Below are 21755 nucleotides of genomic sequence, written 5' to 3'. Positions count from 1 at the left end.
TTTCTCTTAACAACAGTGAAAGCCATGCCTGTTATCTTAGTCGTGCACTGGGAGTAGCCGAGGAAAAACTCTTTTATTTCCCTTTTAGGCATTTGGCTTTACTCTTGTGTACTGGTTATCCCCTTTGCATATCTGGTTACATATTTGCATGGATGTCTTTAGCCAAGATAGGTTATCATGGTAATGACCTAAGGTGATTTAAGCTGCTAGCCTAAGAAAAAGGGAATCATATTGCAAAATTACAGCTGCTTCTTTTCTGTCCACCCTGCTGGCGGGGGTGGCGATGAGTGATTTTGTTATAATGAGAGCCAAAAAAAAGTGAATTGAAATAAGCTGCAAATGAAGGCAATTTTCTTTTTTTGTCGGTAATCAGATGACAACCTTCAATGTGTGCTTCTGACACAGTGAAAGCAAGGGAGCAAACGTGCGCGGGAACAGGCTCATTTTCTTGGGGTCATCTGGTCTTCTCACTTTTACCTTGGGAATGCCGAACCTAGGAGAAGAATCTGGTATGGCTGCGTCCTTCCTAATAACTGGTGATAGCTAGCAACAGTTTTGCCTGGGAGTTGGCAGATTTTGCTTGCTTGTTTTCTCCTGTAAAACATTTATCCATGCCTTCGATTCTGACATTAACACTTCATACAAGAAGTTCTACCTCTGAGCTGAAATCCGAAGGTAGAAAGGGCTCTGCAGAAGCAGAGGAGCTTTTGCAGCGGAGGAGGAGTTAGTGCATGGAAGCTGTAGGTTTTAATCAGGCTGTTGAGTTGCTGGAAAGTGGATTTTATTTTGGGAAGCCCTCCCAAAACCTGGGAAACTCAACCTCAATTAGGTTCTATGCACAGAGCAGGCTGATAGTTACCATGTGGTTGCCAGGCTGGGACCCGGTGCTGGGGATGAATAGCAGTTACAGGGATTGCTTCCCTTCTGCGAGTACTCACCAACCTGGCTGACACTCTTGTAGATGTATGGAGTATCCTGTTCTCACACTGCAGAGTAAGGAAGGGGGATACTGGAGAAGACATAGAGGAAAGCCCACCTATCCAGGGATTTGAACCCTAAAGTTTCTTGTTTGCAATGCTGCTCTGAGAATCAGCTGGTTTGGCACTTCTGTGACTCACCTGTTTTGCTGCTTGCCTGACTTCACTGAGGGCAATGGAGCTGCTCCACAAGCTGAAGTGGAAAATCCAATCCAATGGTCGTCTTTCATGCTTCAGCTTCCTGACACGTTCCAATAAAGTGGCCTTACCCTCTCCTCCCACTCAAATAACATAACGCTATTTATTTAAAAACGCCATCAAGCAAAGGACATAATTCAAAAGCTCTGATTTAGGAAAATTGCTTGTTTGTTAATCATTTCCTTTTTCCTGATTCAGAGCTTGCTTGCTCATAAAATATTGATTTATTGGGAAGGCAAGGATGCTCTTGGCAATGAAGATGAAAAGCAGAAGTGCTGATAAAAATACATAGGGCTTTTTATGTTTTTGCAAAAGCTAGGCTTAGAAAAGGTAGCTTAGAAACAGACAGGCAGGAACTATCAGGGGTATAGGTGGAGTCAAAACAAAGTGAAACTGAAGCACTGTAAGAGAGAAAAAAGTGTGTGATGGAGAGTATAAAGAGAGAATGGAGAAGGTGAATAACGCAAAGTGGGCAAGAAACCATGAGCTGCTGTGACGAGTGGGGGAAAGCAATGTATCTGAAATAACTTGTAAAAACTAGGACTGCTTAGAAGCAGAAACGAGAGAGCAAGGACTTACAGAAAACAGATCTTTCATGCAAAGAATTGCATGGTTTAGCTGGGTCATCTTCTTTTTTTGCCTTTATGTGCATACTTCCATAGCAACTGCACCTCAGTGCACTTTGGAAGGCACAAATATTCACATGTCATCTAAATACTGCTGTAAAGCTTCATGCAGTTCTTTTTTTCTGTTTGTTCCTTTAATGCCAGTGAAGAAATTCCAGAAGAGACGCTGAGGAAGGCCAAACAGATGGGCTTCTCAGACAGACAGATTGGGAAATGCCTGGGGCTGACTGAAGTCCAGTGCCGCCAGCTGAGACTGAGGAAGAACGTAGTGCCCTGGGTGAAAAAGGTACCGTGAGAAACCTCACTGGTTGGGGAGGGAGATTCTGAGAGGGCGATGAGCACGAGGGTTCTGTGTCCTTCAGAACAGTTGAGGTAAACAAAGTGAAAACCGTGGCTCTGTTGTTATTAGTGGGAGTTTTGGCACTAAATTTAGAAGTGAACAAACTTTACCCATCTAGCTGTTACCTCTGTACTGCAAGGCTCACTGTACTATCAAGCATTTGTAGATTGAATATCCCCGAGGAGGTGCTGACTTTTTCATTTCCTTTATGGCTGAGGTGGGAGCGTTGCTACCTGGCTTCAGAAAATGGCTGAGAAGACTGATTCTTGCCCACTGTGAGGTGACCATGAAAAGTGGCTTATGTCTTTTGTGCCGCTAGTAACTTTTTACAGGGTGATACTTTATTTGAAGTGCCCTATTGCTATGGGTTCATTTGCTATTCATTGTGATAGCACAGACTGTAATGAGCTTATCTAGTATTCATGGCAGTGTCACAAGTGCTTTGCTAGGTGTTCTGTTGCTGCATTTAAGGTATGTCGGTATTAAACTGCCACCAGCTGGGTTGGTTTTTTTTTGTCCTTAAGAGGGGGGAGAAAAACTAACAGAGCCAATCTAAGCTACTCAGTGTTTCTGAAAAAGCCCATCTGTATCCTCAGGCCCAATTCCAGATGCCAAATCTCCTTCTGTTACCCAGCTGCTCTTTTCCTTCTGTGTCCTCACCTGGCCTACAGGAACATGTCTGCTCTTGCACTACATTCTTTCTTGCACATGACATTGCGGTGCTGGATTGATTTCTGTGCCAAGGTACCCTTAATAAAGTCATTTGACTTACGCAGCATTTGTGGCATCAAAGCATATGTTTCTTCGTGAGCCATGAAGTACAAGTTGCAGTAATAGCAACAGTAATGAGCAGCAGACACTTACATAGTGCTATTGACTTAAGGTCACATTCTTCATTATTCACAAGCATTTGGACCGCCAGTGGGGATTCATGGAAATACTTGAAGATTGGGAAGATATTTAACTGGTAACATGTAAAAATTCTTGCCAGGACTGCTTTAGTACTGTTCACTGTTTGGAATTCTGTGTTAGAAATGTTTCAGCTGTTCATTCAGGGGACTTCAGCAGTAGTGGGTAGCATACGTGGACTACTTACCATGCACGTAAACTGTAATAATTGGTTTACACTAAAGAATGAAGAAGGTGGAGGCAAGAAGGGCTGGCTGGGAAAAGCTCTTGGGCTGGGGAGCTGTCCTACCATGTAGATGTGGGTCTGCAGGTTAGAAAGAGTTGGTAGAGAGCAGAGCATCCAGCTAGCTAAACTGTAGGCCAGGCATCTGCCGCGTTGTCAGCATATCGCAATTCTGATCAAGTCCCTCTAAGGAAAGGTGTGGTGGGAAAAAGTAATAGGACAGAAATAAGAAAAGGAAAGTGGGGGGAAAAAAGGGAACTGTGTGAGAAAAATCTTACACTGGTGAAGACACAGTCTGTGCTCTCCTTCCCCCATACAGATTGACACACTGGCAGCAGAATACCCAGCAGTTACTAATTACCTCTACGTTACATACAATGGCCAGGTAGGTGCAACTCATTGCTGTCTTGTTTGATCTGTTTCCCCCGTGCTGCAGTATTTCTGGTGATCTTGCTTTCTGTAGCAATTATTTTGGATGGTGATGCATACAAATCTCCTTTGATAGAGCCCAGTGATCCAGTGCATTAGTGTTAATGCCCCTATGTTTTTAGGATCTTGTCTCCTATCACCCGTACAGATATCCTCTGTGCAGAGGTCAGGTGCTAGGAATATAGAACTCATGTCTCACTTGTCTCATCCTAGCATCTGTTCTTGTGAAAGCTCGTTAAATCCTTAGCTGCTCAGATAGCCAGATTAGGGGTGTCAGCTCTTCTTTGGTTTGAGTGCAGCACCACAAGTTCCAATGGAGTTGTGCTTCTTGAATACTGCAGTAAATGACATCAGACTTATGCCCTGAAGGATCAGGCTGTTGGATATGGACGGAACACCTCAAATTGTTTGTTCTTAGAAGCATGGAGTTAGGTGCTGCTGAGTATGGACCCTAATGACTTCTTTCCCTCCCTTCTCAGGAACACGATGTAAAATTTGATGACTGTGGAGTGATGGTGTTGGGCTGTGGACCATATCACATAGGTAAATCTTTCTCACAACTCTGTTTTCCTTGTACCCTTGAGCCTTCTTTGGATATTCTTGTGGTTCATTTGTTCCTCTTCTGATGTGGTGACAAAACCCTCTAGAGCACAGTGCACAGGACATCGATTCCTAGCACAAAGTTTGCCTTTTATTCTTGCTTGGAGACTTTATTTCATGCCCTGAAAAAAAAAAACACAGGTGAATTTTTATTCCTTTTTTATTCCTTTTCACTTGAAACTCAAAAGCACATCACTAAGTTGTCATTTCTACCAAGTTTTAGGTTTTTTTGTTTTTTTTTAAGAATCTAGTCTGGAAGTTCACTGCTGCCACAGGTAGCTTTGGTATTTTTGCTTTCAGCTCATATGTACTTTGTTACTTATTTTGGGTTTGAATACTGTAACATAGGTGTCTGTGATAACATTTGGGTACCTTCATCTAATTTGTCTCCAATTCTCTGTATGCATTTTTTTTCCAACACACTCAGCCTCTCAGGCAGCCAAGGAGTTTCCTTATGGCTGTGAACACTGCCTAGACAGTGTGTGCTGAATTCTTTATGACTGCTTTCACTTTTAATGGATCCTTCTTGCAATTATTGACAAGAAACAAATAGCTTGTTCCTCAGAAATATTTTTGCTCTGCACCTCACGAGTAGCAGTGACAGTTTATGAAAGCTAGAATTTAAACTACATCCATTTGTTTTGCTTGGATGGGCAGATTACGTGGTACCTATCTGGTACTGTTGGTAGGATGTGTCTAAAATTTACATAGGTGTATCTGGTATTGGTTTTATCTGATCTTTAGCTTTGATTAGACCAGGACAATCTTTGAAAGAGGTTTCTAAATTAAGTCTGCTAATAGAGGAAACCACTTCTCACACCTCTAGCCAAGTTGATATATTTTATTTTTTTCTATTATCCATTGAAGTCAAGCAAGTGGCATGCTTTTCCCAGTTTGCTGTCTTCACTTTTCCTGCTGCCTGGATTTGACTCTTGCTTGATGTATTGTATTATATCTCTGTGTGTTTGGCTGTGTTCCCAGGTAGTGCCCAAAGCAGTCTGCTGGGGATTGCAGTTGACCGTCGTGTCCCATAGTTGAGGTTTCTTCTTTGTATAAGAATTCTTGAATAGTTGAGGTGGAATAAATTGTTGTATGAGCATCTGGTGACCCTTCTGGGAAACATGCTTTTCCAAAATTGATTTCCCTGTTTTTTTCTGTGGCGTTTTAGTTGAGGCCAACACATGTTTTGAGATTGCTGCTAGACAGAAGCAGGGAAATAAACTGTATGCTTATCAGTAAGTGACCCGTGCCAGCCATCTGTTTGTTACTGGGTGTTGTGGAGGCAGCAATTAAGTGCAGCGTGGATCTCCAGTGTATCTTGTCACACAATTATATATAAAAAATGATGATATGGTTAATGATCATGTAATGACTGGGAACACATCACAATGAGGCCAAGGTGTTCTTGCAGACCACAAGTATAACTGTTTAGCAATGTTGTTTAGTGTGTATCATTCTGTGTTACCCCTCTTAGAGGTTTGAGCACAGAAATGCGTAGGACAGTGGCTGTTACATCCAGTTTGGATTCTGGAACTGTCCAAGTCCCACAGCACGGCCAAAAGTTGCAGTTCCCCTGCTGTGTAGAGCAAGGAATTTTCAGAGTTCCTGCTGACTCCTTCCTTACATCTTTCCTTTAGGGGTGGCCACAGTGCTTATTCAGTGTTCACGACAGTTGGGATGTGCCTGCCCCAGAGTGATACCGCAGGCACTGCAGCCTTTACTGTGAGGTAAAAGGTTCACAAAGAGGCTCTGAAAGTGTTTATCAGTCTGCCATAACTAGAGCCAGTGCATAGGAAGGTCAAAACCACTAACTAGACTAACCATACTGTCCTTTTCTGTGAGGTAAAAGCCAAAAGAGCAAAACCAAAGGAAAAAAAACACAACAAAGCACCTAATTCACTCTTCTGTTTTTCAAACAGCCTCTGTACAATTGCTTCATGTTTCATTGAGTAAACTGCACTGTTTTGTGATGTGCACTCCTTTTGTCACCTCTAAGCTTTTTCCTCTTCAGTTCTTCCCAAAATGGGCTGGCTGAGAGGCAGCAGTAGCTGGAAGAGCAGCAAGGACAGGCAAAACTTGTTGCACGAGGATGACAGACATATTGGGGGCCTGAGCAGCTGAGCCAACTCACCTATGGTTCTAGGAAGACCATGTTCATGGATGATTAGTTTCCATGGGGGGGTGATTAGATTTCATGCTCTGAGCTGACAGGAGGCGATGCTGGCTCTTTTCTTTTTTTCAGCTCGAATGCTGAGAATGTCTGTTTGTTTTCTTACCTGCATCCATCCTTTCCTTGCCTGCTTTTCTGTCTCCTGGCAGGCAGCAGTGTGGAGTTTGATTGGTGTGCTGTCTCCAGTATCCGCACGCTGCGTCAGCTTGGCAACAAAACAGTTGTGGTGAATTGCAACCCGGAGACGGTGAGCACAGATTTTGATGAGTGTGACAGACTGTACTTTGAGGAGATGTCACTGGAAAGGATTCTGGACATCTACCAATATGAGGTAAAAAAAGAATAATAATTTAAAAAAATTAAGGAAAAGCAGAAGCAGCAACAAAAAGCCACAAAGCAGCCCAGACTGGTCAAAATTCATGTCACTAGCTTGCTTTTGTGAAGCAGCTGGGGGTAGGGGAGAGCTTGCTAGCTAAAGCTGTTTGGTTTGGATCCCCGTGTTGCATTTTACACCTCGTTGATGTTCCTAGCAGACTGCTCAATAATGAATGCCAAATAAATATTAATTTATTTTGCAAGATGCCATATTGTGCAATATTTACAAGCAGATTTAATTTGCTGCACAGTCATTTATCGCACAAATTGTTCTGCCCTTGTGGTGCTGAGCTTTAGCACTTAAGTGTATCCTTGACTTTAAGCACAAGTACTCTCCCTGAAGCAAGCAGAACAACTTATCTGCGTGACACTGATGTGCTCAGAGGCTTGTGATCTTGGGCCTTACAGTAGAATGGCAGTGTGGTAAGCATTGTGTGAAGTGCAGGTAGGTCAGGAAGGGACATTTGTATCCCCATCAAGCTGAAGGATGTCCTGGTATCTGATCCGTAAGTTGCCCTTGTCTGCTGGCAGTTTTCGAGTGTTCAGAACTGGTGACGGTAAGACAGAGAGGAGTCCCAGGAAGATTTGGTGGTAAGAGGATATATGGTGAAAACAGTAGATTCTGCTATGGGAAATGTTCATTTCTAACTGGTAATATACTTAGATTTTATGACTGAGATTTTCAGAGGTACGTGCAACTTACTGAAAGAACTGTGAGGAACCCAGGTCATGTTATGACTTTCCTTGGCTCTTTTTTTTGCCATTACTTGACAATTTGAGCTCGGCTCCTTTGCGAATGGAAGATAGTTTTTAAAATGTTTTTATAGCCTGGCTACAATTTAGTTATTCCCAAATACAGAACCAGGCAAAAGCGTATCAGATTTCAAGGCCTGGTCTCTAAGCATGTCTTAAGCCACTTGCAAATTATTTTTAGGTCCGTTTTGAACTTGCATCTTCGTACTTAGCTGTTTTTTCCATGTTCTTTTACTTTTTTACATTTTCACAAAAAGAGGGACAGTTACTGCTAGGTGTTGATTTAGGGCAGTTTAAAAGACTCTGGTGGTTCACTGGAGTCTTAAAGGCTGATTATTTTGGAACGCTTAAGGATTGACCGAGAAGTTCAGCTCTATAAATGTTGAACACTTACTTAATTAACCAAAACTCAACTCTTGAACTTGGTGTATGGAATGAATTGGTGTGACAGCTTGTCAGAGAAATAACATCCATGACACACAGAGTCTAATTACTGCAGGATCAGGGAGGAGGTGGGATAGCTGATGAGGGAACAACTTCTCATTCAGACATACAGTACTAGTAATTAGCAAGTTCTGTAAGGAAAAATATGAGAAAAGAATTGTACGTGCATCATTTGCATTGTACTGCTTGTCACAGCAGGGGTTGGTGAGTTTGAGATCACAGCACTTGGTCTATTGGCTGACATTGCTTATGCTGGGAGATGTTGCTGATCTCATCATCAAATAGCAGCATTCTGTGGTACCTGGAGCCGAAGGTGTTTGTTTTGGAGATGTTATACCCATTAGGGTCTCAGCCTAGTAAAGGCTGTGCTTCTTCTGGTCTTTTGGTGTGCAATGAACGGTATCAGTGATGTAAATACTGTGAAACATTCTGGAGCAGTGACAAACAGTAGTAAAACTATCAGCAAACAATGGATAAAGCCATTAGCCACCAGCAGAGATGATTCCTCTGCTCCTTAAGTGCTAGGGTTAGCACCGAGCTTCAGGCAACTCTTCCCACCTTTCTGATTTAGACAGATGAGGCTCCATTGAGGAGTGGGTCGACCGACGAGATCGGCAGGGGTCCCCAAACTTCCTCCCACGTATTGCTCAAAGCTTGGCACAGGGCTGTTCTGGCGATGTACTGAGCTGACTGTCTCCCTGTCTAGTCAACATCCCCAGCTGCTCTGACACACCGGAGACAGCTCTTCAGAGTAGAGCTGTGCTTTGGTGGGAATTTTAATTTGCTATGGAAGTGCAAAATTAGGTGGTAGTCTGAGAGGACAATAATTTAAAAAATAAATAAATAAAAATCCTTCCCTCAGATTTATTGGCTTTTTGTTTCTGGAGAAGATGTTCCCTTTTTATTTTAATATTCTCTCTGCTTGAGGGCCTCTTCTGATTCTTTTTCAGTTTCCAGGATCATTCTGAAACAATTCATAAAACTAAAGGAGGCTCTTAGGTACAATTTTAATGGTCTAATTTGTTTTCAAACTCAGGGAAAAAGAAAACCCAACTCTATTACTAATGGCATAAAAGCAAGGTAGTAATAAAAAGAGCGATTTTTATTGTAAAGGGGAAAATAATTCTCTCTAGGCTTCTTTCACTAGACTATGTACAGAGTATATTTTAAAGCTACTCATTGGCAAGGATATTACTCATCTTCTTTATAATTAAAATACGGCTGATGACAAACTGATACGCAGCAAAGTCTGTTTCTCTGTGCCTGTGTTTCTCAGCAGTGTGGTCCCATACCTTAGCGGGGCAGGGGGCTGCTCTTAAGTCGAGAGCATTCTTTGGGAGATAACAGCAGAGTTTTAAAGGGGGAATTAAGCAGCAACTGGGCCTCAGTTTATCGTTCTTTTTGATTAAAAATGAGTGTGTGATTCTTTGCTTTCTGCTCAAGTAAGCTGCCTCCTCTGTCTCCTCGGAGTCCCCGATGCCATCCCGACTTTGAGGTAGGCACTATTTTGATTTTAGTGGCTCAGTGACTGGAATTGCTTTGAAGGAGGAAATGAGCAGCAGCTGAGGAGATGCCATTTGCTGGGACATTTGTGGTTGAAATATGTTAAGGATAGATTACAATGTTGTTGACCTTGCCATCAAAGCTAGGCTGACTTTTTATCAAACAAGAACTTTTCCAAGCTGCGAGAAGGGTTTGCTTATTCACTGCCAGGTTCTCATCAATGAGGGATGATAGAGAGTCCAGGATCCGAGATAAGGACCATGTTTTGGATGTTTCTGGAAGCTCAAGGTGTTTCAGAGACTCAGCAAGGAACAGATTTTTTTCTTCAGAGTTGGAGATGATGAGCTCTGATGTCAGGAGATGGCCCCAAGTGGGCAAAAACCAGCCTCTGTCCTCACTACACCCTATGCTAATGAAGTATTTTTCACTCCCCCATCCTAAGCTCTTTCAGACGGTTTCTGTTGGCCAGCAGCTGTATGCCATAAGCAAATGGGTAAAGATTAGGAAAAAACATCGTCTCTTGCACCGTATATTGGCATGTAAGGCAAATGAGTAATCTTGAGGCCTTGGGATAACAAGTGCTTCTTAAATGCCAGGCTTTTTGAGCAGATCTTTATTATGGTAGGAAATTATCCTCATCAAAGTTGAGCAGGATTTATACTAGCATTTATCATCTATTTTTTTCTGAGTCACTTCTGGACCATTCTGCTCACAGCTTATGGATCTTCCATTCTAAATCCTTTAAAATCCTTTAAATCCCTCATTAAGAAGTTCCTCTTCCAGGAAGGCCAGTTGGGATAACTTTCTCCAGGAGAAACACCCTTGTTCATTAAAAGAACACTGATACTCTAAAAGATAGAGCCAAACCATGGATCACTGTGCACTGGATGTTGATTTATGTTTCTCATTTGCTAGAGGTGGGTGAAACTGTATAACACATGTAATTCAAAAGAGCTCATTTCTACGGCTGTACCGTGGGCCTGATTCTCCTCTGGGCCAAGTTTCACTGGCTTTAATTTAGAATTAAAGGAACCATTATTTAATTACCCTTAATTATTAAATGATCTGAATGTAATTCACTTCACTATAATTGTTTCAGGTACTTGAAAACCTGTTATTTTTACTAGTGAAAATTTCCCTACCAAGCTATATTGTACTTGAAAGTCTTCAGGAGTCTATTTAATAAAGTACAATGAAAGCCATATTTGCACCTGAAGAAGGATGTGTGTTTGCAAGGAAGCTCAGCTATCTCTTGTTATTTGTCATTTCTTATTTCCTGTGGTAAAATGTTGTGGTTGCCCAGGCACAAACAAAAAATGTGCCATTGGGAGCGGAGGACACTGTGCCACCTGTCCTACCTCATCTGCTTCTGGAGTGTAAGGTACTGAAAACCTGCATAGAAAAGAGCAGATTTGAGAGTCTGACTTAAATACTTGTGCTACCAGAAAGGAAGAGCTAGTTTAGAATACTGAGAATGAATTAAAATAAAGGGTGACATATATCTTAAGTAATTCTCCCCCACAGGCTGCCTGATGGATTGGGCTCTGATGAACAACTTGCTGCTTGGCTGTGTACGAGGCAGTGAGGGGTCAGCAGTGAGGGCTCCCTAGGGCTTGCTTGCTGGGGCTAGGAAAGGATGTTGGCTTAGCAAATAAGTGTGCTGGCATAGGAGGAAAGAAACAATGAGAAGAAAACCTTCCAGTTGTTTTCAGTTGCCACTCTGTTGGGGGCTACTGCCTTATGTCTAGTGAAAAAAAGTTTGTGTGGATGTCTGCTGCTCTGGCAGTCCCTGGCCATAGGGCTGTATTCCTGGCAGAGCAGGGCTCTGAAAGAAGGAAGACCTAAAACACCTTGTTTATTTGTGCTGTTATGTCTGATGGCCACAGTAGGGCTCTGCTGAAGTGATGGTCCCCATGTCCACATGTGAGGAGGAAGGGAGAGAGACCTGATCCCACGGAGCAGAGTTCTGAATTGTGTTGCAAGGCTTGATGTGTTTGTAGCGGAGCTCCCTTCCCGTGCAAATCGAAGGAGCATGTGTCAGCCTGGTGCTTATCCTCACTGGGAAAGCAGTAGTCCCTTAATAGGACATGGAAACAAAGTAGTAGTTTGTGGTTCTGGCAGAATTTGTAAAATCTTGGCTTGGTATCAAAAATACGAGAACATTGCAGACTCCTGGGTTTCCTGGGGAATTGGATATCAAGTTACTGCTGTCTGTTGATGACATCGAGGAGGACAGTGATTTTATTCCAAGAGGCTACATTCTGAATCACCCTTTGCAACCTGGGTACCTCTGCATCATAAAAGTTATGATCTGCTCATAACAATCTTAAAATGATATCATCTGTATGTTGAATCATTAGTTTGAACAGTTTTTAATATTAAGCTGACGTGGATGCAACTGTGCTGTTTTCCCTCTACCAACAGGGATGTAGTGGCTGCATTATTTCTGTGGGTGGGCAGATTCCCAATAACTTGGCAGTGCCGCTACACCAGAGTGGAGTGAAGATCCTTGGCACGCATCCTTTGCAGATCAACCGGGCAGAAGATCGCTCCATTTTCTCAGCTGTTTTGGATGAGCTGCACGTGGCTCAAGCTCCCTGGAAGGCTGTCAGCACTCTGGTAAGTGCATCTGGGAAACAAAAACATCTCTGGGCGTTCTGAGCATCTGTTCATAGGGACCAACTTACTGATACATTTCAAGATTCTGAAGACATTTGACTGTCTTAATTTACTTTTTTTACTGCTCATGTTGAAGAACTTCCAAGACCTGTCAGCGCCTCTGCTTTTTCTGCTGAAGCACTATAGGAAGGTCTAAGCATGACAACTCTAGAACAGAGAAGTCATGTACTCTGTTCAGTACGTTCTGTAGCACTCTACTGTGATTTGGTTTTTTGTTTTGTCTTTAAGTATAAATGCAGTTAGAATGGAAATGTTGGTATGACTAAAATATGTTCTTGTTCACAGCATGTTTTCCTTCCCTGTCTTTAGAGAGATGCAGTTGAATTTGCAGGCTCTGTGAGTTACCCATGTTTGCTGAGGCCTTCCTATGTCCTAAGGTAAGGGTCATCAGGCTGGGAGTATGTGGTCAAAAAGCCTTCTTGAGACAAGTCATTCTAGGGCCTCGGGGAGAACATTTTGCTAGGTGCGTGCAGCTTAAAACTGCCAGTCCCGGGTGGGACAGCTGCTCAATACCAATAAAGGAATCCAGTGGATTCCTTACATCTCTCAGGCGTAGATGAAAGGTAGAATGTAATTGTAAGAATGTCTGATCAGTTGAACTGCCTTTTTGTGTCTCGAGGCCAAAAACCTCAAGCCATCTGGGGTATTTCTTCAGGTTCCTGAAACTACTGCTTATACAATTAAGCCACAAGATTGTTTGCCACCAGGAAAGTCAGAAGGCAGCATGCTGAGGCCATTTATTGAGGTTGGCATCTGTTACCAGAAAATGACAGCACATCTTTTGAATTTAGCTTCTTATTTGCCATACTTCTCTGCTTTCAGGCATGTTTTATGTCCCTACACTGCGGCAGCTGTTTCTCTTTAAATAGACATTGTACAGAACTGCACATTTCCGACAGCTAGACTTTTTGAAGAAGTTTCATCAGTGCTCACACAGGTTTTGAATGATCGCTCTACTCTGTGAGGAGTTTCTTCAGAGCTGACTAGGCACAAAGAGGCAGTTTGCTGGGCACAATTTACAAGTGCGAATAAATTGGAGACAGGATCCTTTTCACGTGAAAAGGAACATATCGAGGTGAAAATAATGTAAAATAAAAAGATAAAGAGAACAATTTCATGTATGTTCAATCTCTAGAAAATATCCTTCAGTAAAGAGTGTTGATTGCGACTTTTCCGTCCAGTTTCTGAAGCTTGCAGTAAAGTTGCAAATCCAAGTTAAAAGCCCGAGCTTTGATCAGGAGGGCAAATTAGAAAGTGTTCCTGATGTCACGTTCTGAATTTTTAGGATGCGCTCTTTTTAACTTGTTTCCATTTGTATAAATGGAAAGTATAAACCCATTCCAAGTAAGTGTTTGGTAAAGCAGTATTTCTAAGGTGTTTTGGGTTTTTCAAGGTTAGAGGAACTTCAGGACAGATGAGGGAATTTTCAGGAAGATGGAACTGGAGAATGTCAAGCTTGAAGATATGGAAAGTGAAACACTCTTGCACAGCATCCTGTCTGGCTTCTATTTGCAGAACAGCAGCAGGTCCACAGCTAGACTTTATCCTTTGAACACTCACGGCCTTTAATATTTGCTAGTTGCCTCTGAAAACTAAATGCATTTCCTCCCTGGTTATGTGCTGTGTGCACCAGTTCACATCCTCAGTGGTGCAGCTAACATAGATCCATGGATTTAATTGAACTCTATTGATTTACATCAGCTGAAGATGTAGTCCAGTTAAATAGAAGCATGTAGGTACTTGTGTCTATTTACCTTAGGTTAAAGTGACTGTTATGGTGGGGTAGATTCTTCCTCTACTTTTCTCCACAGCCTCCGTGGGCTTGCTCCTCAAAATGAGGAGGAAGCTGGGCAGCAGTGGTAGAAATGAACATTGTTGCATCTTATCAAATTACTGACTCTGACCCACGTTCTCCCTAATCCTCCTGTCTGATATTATTAGGAGTTGCATTTCAAAGCAGCTTTCATCTACATCTGTATCTGCTCTGCCCTTCTCCTAAAGCCTAAGGAAAGAGGTGGCTAAGAGCAGCCTGTTTTCACCTTTGTTTACACTGTCAGAACATGCTGTGGCCTGTGCATTCCTGACTTCACCTGTTGCCAGAGAGCAGTTGGGCTGTCTCTGAGCAGTGTGTTATGCCGTGAGCTCTGACGAGTATAATGGAGGTCTGCGAGGTACCAGAGCTGCCTTTCTTTCAGCTGAGGGGAGTGAGCATATGGCTTAAGTCAGGATCTCGCTCCGCTGGTCTGTCACATAAAGGTATCTGGCAGCCCTGTGTTGTGGTGTCTGGTGCTCACAGGTCTCCCATGCGGTGACAAGGGAAGCTGATTGTTTTGTGTTTTCATTCCTACAGTGGGTCAGCAATGAATGTAGTATTCACTGAAGAGGAAATGAAAAAGTTCTTAGTGGAAGCCACCAGAGTCTCTCAGGTACCAGTCTTTGCCCTGCTGCTGCTATTACGTTTTGTTCCTGCTGTGTCATTTTCACCTGTTCTGTTTTCCATCTGTTTCTGAGGAGCCAGTGAAATTAGAGTTTGACCCCTCGGTTCATTCCCAAAAGGGCAGATCTTGAATTCAGGAACCATTGCGAGCTTTTGCTATGACATTTAAGCGTGCAAATAATACTCTGAGTTTCTTCTGATACAGAAGCAGGACAGCTTCTTGCTTACTGTTAGTTAGGTGGGGTTATTGACCTTCAGAGTATGTAAAGCAGAAGACGAAAGATTTTGATTTTAAAAGTTCTTCAAAACTTGATTTGGGGATTTTTTCAATGTCTTTTTTCCTACCAATGGGAAGGATTTGGGACAGTACATAGAAATGTAGTAAAGGAAAATCTCAGCAATTCCCCAAAGACCCGAGTGCTTCAGAACATAGCAAACAACTCAAAGCATGAATTTCTTTTATACTCATCATTGGTATTATATTGGATGAGGGATGTTCAGAGAGCTGAGAGTGTGGGAGGAGAAAATGAAACGACAGAGCTTGAAATGATAATATACACAGTCTTGAGTCTGACCTTTCATCTGTTTGGGTTTTGTCTGTTTTCTTTTGATTCCCTCCCCCCCTTTTTTGGTTGAGGTGGTTTTATTTATTTCTTTATGTTTTTGAATGATCCCTCTTTGGGATAGTGCTGTCGTAGTTGCTGTAGCTTCCTACTGTGGCCCAGGAAAGTGAGCTTCATCAGCTTAAATTGTCACAGCTTGATTGACTTCATTTGGGCAACGCAGCTTTTCATTACTGAGAATCTCAGTCCTGGTACAGAAGGCCCTGTGGGGGGCTGTGGAGCTTGCAATGCATGAAGTATTCCTGGGGAAAAGAAGAGCTGTTCCCTTTGGGTCTGTGCGATGGTCATTTCTGCTACACCAGTACTTGCCTCTATGCTGCAGACATGAGCAGCTGTACTTCTTGGTCACACAATTACTTTGTGGGTGCTCTGGCCCTGATCCTGCAGAGATGTATGGTAAATTTACATGCTAAAGTTTTGCTAGTTAAGTCAGGCTGCAAAAGGAAGACTTCTTTTTTTCATGCAATGTTTTTATTTTGTTAACAGCCTTAATGTAGCTGAAGCTGAACTAGCAAAAATGAAAACAACGGGAGTACCATATTCTTTTAAATTAGGGAGATTTTTAGTTTCATTAAGGCTTTATGGGTTGTAGTTGATTCCACTGAATTAACTGTGAGTGTACAACTGAAAATGAGCTTCTGTATGGGACAGACTTCATTTTTCTATTACAAAGGTTTTCCTATTTCTGCTTCACCCAACAAAATATCTCCAGATAACAGAACATGGGTCAGGTGCCTTGTTTTAGCCACTTTGCTATTATGGTGTTGTCTCATTATGGCATTTATGTTGTCAGTAATGTTCAAAACTTTTTGCAAGATTTGCGATAGATTGGAATAAACAAGGTTGTGTGCATATCTAACATCTCCTTATGAAAAACTGCAGCACAACAGAAAGTTGCAGGACACGAGCCACTAAATTTATGAAACAGCAGAGGCTGTGGCATTGTCCTTGCCTGTGAATTTACCCTTGCACTGATAAATGTAAGGAATTGTGTCTGGTAACTTTCAAAGCTGCTTTATATTTTTTCAAGAGGAGTCTTTTGAGCATGCCCAGGCTGTCATTTATTCCCTTTTATTCTCTAATAAATAACAGACAGTTAATAGTGGATGGGACAGTTAAAATGTTGAAACATAAAGCTGGCCTGGAAGAACGTGGATTAGATTTTTAACCATCTGTTGGAGAGGAGGTGGCTGGGAGGAGAAAGCATTGGGCAGGTGTGTGCTGACATCCCAGAGATGGGTGGGAAGAAGAGGGAGGAAAATTGTGTGTACAAGGGAACCCGAGAGTCAAGGGCAAGTTGATCCCAGCTGGCTATAATTAGTGGCAGCTTCTCCCTGGGAGACTTAGGAAACCAGGCAGGGAAATGAGAAAGACAACCAACCCATTCCTAAAATGTGTGACTTACTGACATAGCAAACAGCCACTCTCAGTGTCATTAAGTATGCCAAGAATCAGTTAATCGGAGAAGCAGTATGCCCAGAGAGATGGCTGCGTGACTCAGAGCAGGGACACAGTGAAGATCTCAGAGGTAAGGAGGCAAGATCAGAGATCACTGCGTCTGTGCAAGTAACCCACTATCTTCTTTCTGTCATGGTGTCACCTGAAAGCCCTTAGTATTTTTGCCTGCAAATTCTCTGTCATAGTGACACTTTGTACAGGGCTCCGTGGCTTTGGGGAAATCATGTGAAGTTTTCTCCAGTTATTTCTTTGGCAAAGTTCACTTGTCTGTGGAATAAGGATATTAATAGATTGGTGTTGTGAGACTCCACTCCACAGCTTTTCCTGTGCTGAATAGCAGAGTGCTTAGATGATCCACAAATACTATCAAATAAAAGCTTTCTTATTCTGTCTTGTCATGATGACAGGATCACCCGGTGGTACTCACTAAATTTATTGAAGATGCCCGCGAGGTGGAAATGGATGCTGTAGCCAAGGCAGGAAGAGTAAGAACTTTTGCTTTTCTTTAATATTAAATTTTTTCTAAGATATGGGATTTGTAAAAATGTCTGGTTTTAATGACTTGCTATGTGGTGCTGAGAAGAGCAGAGAAATAAGAGAAGAGGGATTTGTCTGAGGTTCAGAAACATCACGATTCAAATACTTTATTGTATACACCTGAATTATTTGTTTACATACATTATTTTTGCTTTAAGCACTGCTCAGTCACATTAACAGGTCCTTTAGAATAAAATTGTTACAGATTTGCAGATTGCTGGCTTCACAAATGACTTGCATCAGAATTGCTAGCATGTGTTATGGTATTACATGTTTTTATTGCTACAGCTTCCCCTTGTGTTTCATTGCTGATCAAATACAGTTTTCACAAGCAATCACAAGCTGCTCATTTTACAGAAGTGCTCTGTTTCCAATCTTCATTTTTAACCAGAAGACAAGATCGTTGTCTTTTTGGGTATCAAGATGGTGCACCTTGATGCGACTTCATTTAGCTTAAACCCTGAGGTTTGAATTTCACCTCATTGTTTTTCTCTGCAATTAAAATTCTGTAAAAGAGTAAGCAAGCCTAGACAAATCTGGGGGGACATTTTCTGGTCTTCATGGGCAGGAGAGCTTAAAGATGAGGTTTAAAGTCTAATGAGCTGTTAGCTTCTAAATCCATATATGTTACTGGAGGTCATAGGATCTCCAAGCCGTGTACAATTTACCATTCTCCATTTGCTGAAGCTCAGTGTGATAGAAACTGACATCATTCTCTTTTTCATATGCCCTGTGTTAGGTTTTAGATGTATTTTCCCCCAGAATTTGGGGTGATTTCCTTCTTGAACCATCTCTTTTTGCTTTGGGATACAGCTCTATTCGAGAGCCTGCTGGCCTGTGCCTAACAGAGGGCAGGGAGATGAGGGCACCTCCCTTGTAAGAGACTGCGATGTGACTAATTACTGGCTCATTACATGCAGGTTATTGCACATGCTGTTTCAGAGCACGTGGAGGATGCTGGTGTTCACTCTGGAGATGCCACTCTCATGTTACCCACACAGACTATTAGCCAGGGAGCTTTGGAGAAGGTAGGTGTAATGAAAAGAGAAAGGAGAAAATCTATTTGTTTCAGCTATCTCCTTGCTTGGGAGAAATTGAAAGGAAAATTCAGGAGAAATCAGCAATGTGTTTGTTTTTTGTTTTTTTAAAGCCAGTGTGATTTCTGGAAATGTAGGACATCAGAGTGCTCCCTGTGACTCTCTCTGCTGCATTTATAAGACCACCTGAACTGTGTCCCAATAATTCAAGCAGTAGAAGTACACACTTTCAGATTTGTTGGGTTTCTTTGTCTTGTTTACTTTGGATAAACTTGTTTGCAGTAGAGGAGCATCCTATCCATGTGTATGCCAGGGTTCACTTTACACTTGTTCTCCCTGGTCCTTAAATGATTAGATCTTTTTAGCTGTATATCTTTTCTGGAAAGGATATCAGAATGAATGAACCTGACCTAATTTCACTATTTTCCCCTTTGAAGAATAAACCTAGTAATATGGAGCTAGTTGTCAACATGAATATACTAAATGAATATGCAGTCTTTCGTGATGTCATCCTGTCTGTGCCCCAACTCTGCTTATAGAAATGTCCAAGGCCTTGTTTCTGGCAGTAGCCATCTTCAGAAGCCAAGCTATTCAAAGACTTGTGCTAAAATAGTGTGTGGTTTCTTTCAGACCAGAAAATTAGGGCCACGGTTTTCTCTCAGTTTGGTCAGGAGTATTTCTGCTCACACACCTCCCACTGATGGGACAGGCTTGTTGGTGAAAGACTTTTGGGATGCCTGTAATGCCAAGTAGATAATCATCAGTACTCTTTATTTCACTAAGAGTTATACAAGCTGCAGTATGCAGTGTTGGAGTTGCGATGGACAGGACAGGTTTTTATTCTCTCTCTTCCCCTGCTCCCCTTTTAAAATACACACGAAACTTTGTTTTTACTTCTGCAGTCAAATGAAGCCTCAGGTTCTGGGTTACCAGAATGTTCTTTGCTTCTGAAATATACTTTTATTGCCTAAATGAGGCTATATTGAAAAACAATGCACTAGCAGAGTTGGAATATTTTAAGGAATCCACATGTGAGATGATTTGTTGATATGGTGCTGTTTTGTGCGATTTTTGCTTATATATATAATGTGTATTATCTTTGTTAGGTAAAATCTGCTACAAAAAAGATTGCAAATGCCTTTGCCATCTCTGGTCCATTCAACGTGCAGTTCTTGGTACGAGGCAATAATGTGCTGGTAAGTGCTCTTGTGACTGACAAGGAAAGGTGTACTCTGCTGGGAATAGTTAGGTGCGTAGTTCCTGCAGTCTCTGTCAGAAAAGCTCTGTGGCAGTTACAGCTTTGGATTTGTAACTTATGGCGTGTCCATCAGCAGTAGCTTAATTTCACCGTGGCTTTTGTCCTTCCTAAAATCGTCAGTATTTAGTAGGATGGACAGCACCGAGACCCATGCCTCATCCTGTGAACTAAATGTCATTGCTTTCAGCTCTCAGATATCCCCTCTAGTCTTTAGCTGTTTCGATTATTAAGATAAGCTTTCCGTGTTACTGGAAAGAAAGCAGGACAATATAAGCAATGAAGCTTTTAATATAAGCTGCTAACATGGTTTTTTAAGTAGTGTGGTCTTGATAGCTATCAGTAACAGAAGTATGGTAGATGTCTGACCCTTCATGAGTGACTGTTGGTTTTCTATTCCTCCTGGAGGAAGATCAGAGCAGTGAGAGCAGAGTATGATTGAGGTAGCAATGAATGGATGCAAATCCTGACATGGTGTGGAAGAGATGTTACTGGTGCAAGATGCTGTTTGGGCTGTTTGTTGAGGAAAACATACTGAACTGTTCCTCACATTTCTTTTATTTCACGCAGTTATTCAGAAACTCTACATCGGAATAGAGGCTTCTGGAATAGGACAGAGTCTTCCTTCGTTGTTTTCCTTCAGCCTTTTTTTTTTTCTGGATTAATCCCTCTTTTTCTTTCTCTTTTAACTTAACTATTCTTGCCCTGCCTTTCTGCCCCTTTGTCTTCACTTAAGACACTTAGCTTCTTGCTAATGGATTTGGTGGCCTGCTTCTCAGGAAGATGCAAGAACTGCTTCATGCCTTCGTCACCGAATGCCTTCCATATGAAGATGAGGCAAGTCTAGCTGGGAAAGTGCTATTACCATGAAAAAGGAACAAGGAGGGCTTCTCAAGCTTGTACCTAGTGCTTCTGCATAAATGCTCATGCTGTTTGTGCATTAATTTAGGGTATAGTATAAAACAATTTCTAGTGAGATCTGCGGACAGCAGAGATGAAACTCAGCTGCAGAACATTGCAGTCTTCTATCTCAAATTGCCAGCTTCCCATCCCTTGTTGCTCTTTGTAACATTTAACACAGCTTTACTGTCTCTTATTCGGCTGTCTGAAGACCATCTCTGCCAAGAGGAGTAAAGACTGATTTCCAGAGACACGATTAATTTGTTTCCTTGTTGCACAGCAACTGACTGAAGCATTTCTCCGTCCTAATCCCATCAGGTAATAGAGTGCAACTTGCGGGCTTCTCGTTCCTTTCCTTTTGTATCCAAGACTCTGGGTGTGGACTTCATTGATGTGGCCACAAAAGTGATGACTGGAAATGAGGTTAATGAGTCATCCCTCCCGACACTGGAGCATCCCATTATTCCATCCAAATACGTTGGGATTAAGGTATGGTTTCAAAAAGTCTACAAGGGAGCCAGCACTTAGCATGTTAATAGACATTAACGAGTACGTTGATGCCTGCAGAACAATTTACATATTGGCCACATTGACTCTTTCCAGTTTCTTTTGTGATAATGTGTGTTGGGAATTTTAGAGACATTTAAGGGAAATTATCCCGTTTTGAACAGCAACAATCTCCCTTTTTTCTTGGTATTTAACCTGTTGTGAATTATGATTCCAAACTGTCTGAGGGATCTGGACTTGAAGAACTGTATGCTGAAACCTTTTTGTAATGCTGTCTGATCTATGTGTGGACGTGTACAAATTTAGTTTGGGTGCTTCCAGGTTTTATCTTCAAGGATTGGGACGTGGGCCTTTGTTGAATGCACAGAACCTCTTTTATGTGTATCGCCAGTTAAAGGAGGGTTAAAGTCTTGTATTCATTGAATTCAGTGGGGCCAAGATGTTACTTTTCAGAATTACTAGATTTATACAGCACTTGAGATACCAGAATGTGCTATAAATGTTTTGAATGCTTGGTGGAAGAAAAAAAATCAAAGTTCTTACTCGTAAAAATCTAGAGCAGCAGTGCAAGGATATGATTGATAATGAGAATTGCTTGTACAGGAACTTTGAAGCTTGAATAGCTTCCATATTAAGTGAGAACTGAAAGAATAGGAAATAACATCTTTCCGCTAACAAAATCTTCAGTCTGGAAGCAAGCTAACGCTTTCTTTTGATACCACAGATGAGTGTTTTTCTGGAAGTCTAGTCTGAGGGTTTTTTGTTATTTTTGAGT

The 21755-nt window shown here is 41.9% G+C and overlaps 1 protein-coding gene across 7 annotated transcripts in view; it reads left to right on the top strand.

The window, feature by feature from the left end:
- CPS1 (carbamoyl-phosphate synthase 1) overlaps nt 1–21755 on the top strand; it is a 113763-nt gene that overhangs the window by 78674 nt on the left and 13334 nt on the right. For 5 of the 7 annotated variants that reach the window (XR_014948375.1, XM_085553501.1, XM_085553502.1 and 2 more), the window contains 11 exons: nt 1946–2087; nt 3593–3658; nt 4182–4245; nt 6622–6803; nt 11972–12166; nt 12536–12603; nt 14577–14652; nt 17152–17229; nt 18202–18309; nt 19425–19514; nt 20792–20962. Coding sequence is in view for 5 of the 7 variants with exons in the window: in XM_085553501.1 (XP_085409627.1) it covers nt 1946–2087; nt 3593–3658; nt 4182–4245; nt 6622–6803; nt 11972–12166; nt 12536–12603; nt 14577–14652; nt 17152–17229; nt 18202–18309; nt 19425–19514; nt 20792–20962 (1240 nt within the window). In the remaining 2 variants the exon portion in view is untranslated. Of the gene's footprint in view, nt 1–1945; nt 2088–3592; nt 3659–4181; nt 4246–6621; nt 6804–11971; nt 12167–12535; nt 12604–14576; nt 14653–17151; nt 17230–18201; nt 18310–19424; nt 19515–20791; nt 20963–21755 lie in introns of those variants that run through there. The other 2 variants (XM_085553503.1, XR_014948376.1) reach the window with 2 other exon arrangements.

Source organism: Coturnix japonica, chromosome 7, assembly GCF_054131305.1.
Source record: "Coturnix japonica strain WE chromosome 7, WE-NBRP24, whole genome shotgun sequence".
NCBI classification, from domain to species: domain Eukaryota; kingdom Metazoa; phylum Chordata; class Aves; order Galliformes; family Phasianidae; genus Coturnix; species Coturnix japonica.
The sequence above is the reverse complement of the archived record's forward strand: the minus strand, read 5'-3'. Positions and strand labels throughout refer to the sequence as shown.